Source organism: Miscanthus floridulus, chromosome 4 (genome assembly GCF_019320115.1).
Source record: "Miscanthus floridulus cultivar M001 chromosome 4, ASM1932011v1, whole genome shotgun sequence".
NCBI lineage: Eukaryota > Viridiplantae > Streptophyta > Magnoliopsida > Poales > Poaceae > Miscanthus > Miscanthus floridulus.
The window spans coordinates 82,557,859-82,561,752 of NC_089583.1; the positions used below are offsets into that span (position 1 = coordinate 82,557,859).

At 56.3% G+C, this 3,894-nt stretch overlaps 1 protein-coding gene across 1 annotated transcript; it reads right to left on the reverse strand.

Moving 5' to 3' along the window:
• Positions 1-1,471: 1,471 nt before the first annotated feature.
• Positions 1,472-3,115, reverse strand: LOC136551863 (trimethyltridecatetraene synthase-like). Its single transcript, XM_066543404.1, has 2 exons — positions 2,198-3,115; positions 1,472-2,101 (listed from the first exon to the last, which is right to left on the reverse strand). The coding sequence occupies exons 1-2, from the start codon at positions 3,113-3,115 to the stop codon at positions 1,472-1,474; spliced, it is 1,548 nt and encodes a 515-aa protein (XP_066399501.1).
• Positions 3,116-3,894: the final 779 nt, after the last annotated feature.

A 3,894-nucleotide genomic window follows, 5' to 3' on the forward strand; every position in this document is an offset into this window, starting at 1 on the left:
TGTACAGGTCCGGTCGGCTCCGACCGGAAGGGCCGAGGGTGACAGGAACTTTGCTATGAGCTAGGTGTTCAAGCATGTGCTTACGGTCGGAACTTGGTGGTTCTGAGGTTGTGAGCTATCGACCTAAGGAACTCTGGCCTACTGGAATCGGTCTTCGATCATCTGGTCCCCTCTGTTGGAGGGAGTCCATCCCCTTTTATAGATGAAGGGGATGGCTTTGCAGGTGAGAGGGAGAGGGTACGGATGTTTTTAAGCCTTGTTGCCCACGCTAACGAGGATCGGACAGTGGTAGGCCCCCACAACGCTGTTGATGTCAATGTAGAATGTTAGGTGCACGTGGGAGATGGCGCTGTGTTCTTCAGGAAGGGTTGACGCTAGTACCTGCAAAAAATTGTTTGATGCCTAGAGGTATGTGAGGAGTCTCGCTATGTTCACCCGGTATGGTAAATTCTGGTGCCCATACCGCTATCGATGTCCAGGGACACGCGGGAGTTTTTACCGTATGGGAGTTTTAGCGGCCCCTACAATACTGTAGTGGAAGACGTCGGTGCCTACAATACTGTTTGTGTCAGGGTGGCCGCAGAGTGCTGTTCCGTGCAGGGTATGGTTCTTGGTATAGTGGTTTTGACTTGTGAGCCTTGCCTTGCCTTTCTTCGCACGCCTTCTAGTTCCTTCCGAGCGGGCGTCCCCAGTCGGATGGCTCCAGTCGGCTCTGAGTGCGTCGGTGGGAGAAGAGCGGTGAGTAGGGTTCCTACGAGCCCCGGTCGGAGGGACGCGGGGTCGGAGTCGGAAGTAGGGCTCGGGGCAGGCCTTCCGATCAGAGAGGCCGTCCAGAGACGGTTGAAGCCCGAATTGAGTGCTCCGGTTGGAGAGGTGGGCCGAAATAGCTGATGAGCGGGCGTTACTCTTCTTGGGTCTGGCCTTTCGGTTGGTTGCTGGACCGTTCCTTTACCCCGTTTTTAGACTCTTGGGCCGAGCCTTGGCGCAGAAGCCGGTCTCCGAGGGACCCTGGGTTTATGAACCCGACACTTTTTATAATGACAAGTGTGGTAATTTATATATATAAATTTAGGGGGTTATTTTGAATTATCTTTCGTAACTGGCAGAGGTGGGTAATTTTTTTATAAAATTACAATAGATTCAATGACTATTATCAGAGATGATGATTAGAGTCTGTCAAATTAAAGGCTCTGTTGGGGGCCTCTAATTAGTAATAGTAAGATAAGATAAGGTTTTTTATACTTTTGGATTTCATTTTATAGATTATGGCTAGCGTTTATCAAGATCGCCAAAATATGGGACGTTGTTCGAAAAAATATAGCACAGCACGAGAAACGGAGAAAGCTAGCTGGTCGCCTGGGCTCCAGCCTCCAGGCATCCGAGATATAGGTTGCAGCGGACAGCGGTAACTCGGCAAACTGGGGCCTCGACAGAACCACCTTGTAACCCAGGCAAATGGGATTCGAGGTCATCAAGCAGTGTACAGGCGGGCCGGGAGCTTGGGCTCGACGACGGCCTGGAGCGGGAACTTGCGCGGCGTGGATAGGCCGAAGACTTCCTCCATGCTCAGCTCTTCCTTCGTCATGCCATCCGGTAGCCTCCACGCAAACCCGTGCAGCAGGTTGACGAGGATCACCTGGATCACCTTCAGCCCGAGGCTGTAACCGGGGCACATCCGTCGGCCGGAACCGAATGGGAGCAGCTCGAAGTCCTGGCCCTTGACGTCGATTTTGCTCCCGACGAACCGCTCCGGCCGGAACTCCTCGGGCGCCTCCCACAAGCGCGGGTCGCGGCTGATGGTCCACGCGTTGATGAGCACGCGCGTGCCCGCGGGGATGTCGTATCCGCCCACGGACGTGTCCTCGCGAGACAAGCGCGGCGACAGCAGGGGGACGACCATATGCAAGCGCATGGTCTCCTTGACGATGGCGTCCATGTACGGGAGGTGAGGGATGTCCTTCTCCGTGACCCAGCGGTCGCGGCCGATGACGCTGTCCAGCTCCTCGGTGGCCTTGGCGAAGACGTCGGGATTCTTCAGGAGCTCTGAGATGGCCCACTCGACGATTACCGCGGCGCTCTCTGTGCCCCCGGCGACGAGATCCTGTGCCATCGAATCCAAGCATGTAGGAATGCTGAGCACTTTTGTTACGGATCAGCAATTCAGCATTAGGATTTTTCGGGTACAGAGACAATAAACCTGAGTGAAGGCTTTAACGCTGTCTCGAGTGAGCTTGACGTCGAGGCTGGGATCGTCGGCGAGCTGAAGCAGCCTGTCGACCATGTCCTGCGGCACGAAGGCGTCTCCCTCGCGCAGACGCCGCCCGTTGTGCTCCACCACCACGTTCTCCATGAATTGGTTGAACATCCTGCCCACCCTCTTCATCCTCCTGACGTAGCCCTGCAGGTCCAGCCAGGACAGCCAAGGGATCCAGTCCCCGATGTTGAGCACGCCGTTGAGCAAGAACAGCTCGTCAAGCATCCACCTGAACTCCTTCCACGTTGTCACGGAGCCCCCGCCACTGGCGACCACCTCCTTGTCCACGCACTTCCTGCCCAGAACCATGCGGGTGATGATGTTCAGGCTCATCGTGGACAGGCACTCCTTGAGCGGAACGACCTGCCCCGCCGTCCCGTGCAGGGCGCGCAGCAGCGCGTGCACCTCCTCCCGGCGAACGTGCTCGAAGGACTCTAGCCGCCTCGCGCTGAAGAGCTCGTCCGCGCAGATCTTGCGCGCCTGCCGCCAGTAGGCGCCGTAGGGGCTCCAGGCGATGTTAGAGTAGTTGTAGGTCGTGTACTTGCCCGCCGCCATTTTCGGCCGGTCGATGAACACCGAGTCGTGGGTCTTGAGGAAGAACTTGGCCATGTCGACGGACGACGCGATGACGACGGGGAAGGAGCCGAACTGCACGCGCATCAGCGGGCCGTGGCGCTTGGACAGCGCGTCGAGGGAGCGGTGCGGGAGCGCGCCGAGGAGGTTGAAGTTGCCGATGATCGGCCACGGCTTGGGGCCCGGCAGGCTGTTGCACGGCCGGCGCCTGCGTGCGTGGACAACTCCGAGGTACAGGACGGTGGTGAGCACTACGGCGAAAACGGCCGCCCCTGCTGATAGCTCCATGTGGAGACTGGAGAGGATAGATGTTGTGACGGCCTGAGGTGATAACTTCAGCACCGTGCTTCAAAGATGAGACCACCGTGCTTATTGGTATTAGATTGTTGGGGAGGAGGGCAGCTGGAGAGGAAAATGAGGACAGCTTTGTTGGAGTTTGGAATGCCACTATGCCAGCTTTTAGTTCTTGACGACTTCAGCTGACACGAATATTTTACGATAACGCAGAGTTGACTCGATTTTCTTAAGTTCCTGTACATTGAATTCAGTGCTAGTATCTTCTTGTTGGATTAGGTGTCGAAGATTATTTAAGGGTGTCCTCAACAACTTGCACGAATCGCTAGCTCACATGGCCTGGTGGAGAACTTCTCACAGCTAGACTAAAGAGTGGACAACTTTTCGTGCGACAATCGTCGTCTCGCCTCGTCGGTCCGCCCCCAGCAATCCCCGCCTGCTTTCACCTCGCTTCCCCTGTGCGATAGCTGGCCCAGAAAAGGAAACCGCCATCCCGTTGCTCCACCGCGATCGGGATTTTTAACTTTTTGCCATCCTTACGGATGACATTCCTTCGTTTGCCAGCTTTGTGCGCGTCCCTACGCATTTGCCATCGCAAACAGTAACCCTCCTACGTTTTTACCATTTCTGCTGAGGTGGCAAGTCAGATGGGCACGCTAGCGTGGCAGGGAGCCTAGGAGCCCTAACTTGGCACGCGAAATGACCACGCTGCCCTCACCTCCTTCTTTTGTCTCCAGCCGGCCCAGCCCCGAGTCAAACCTAGCCCACTCCAG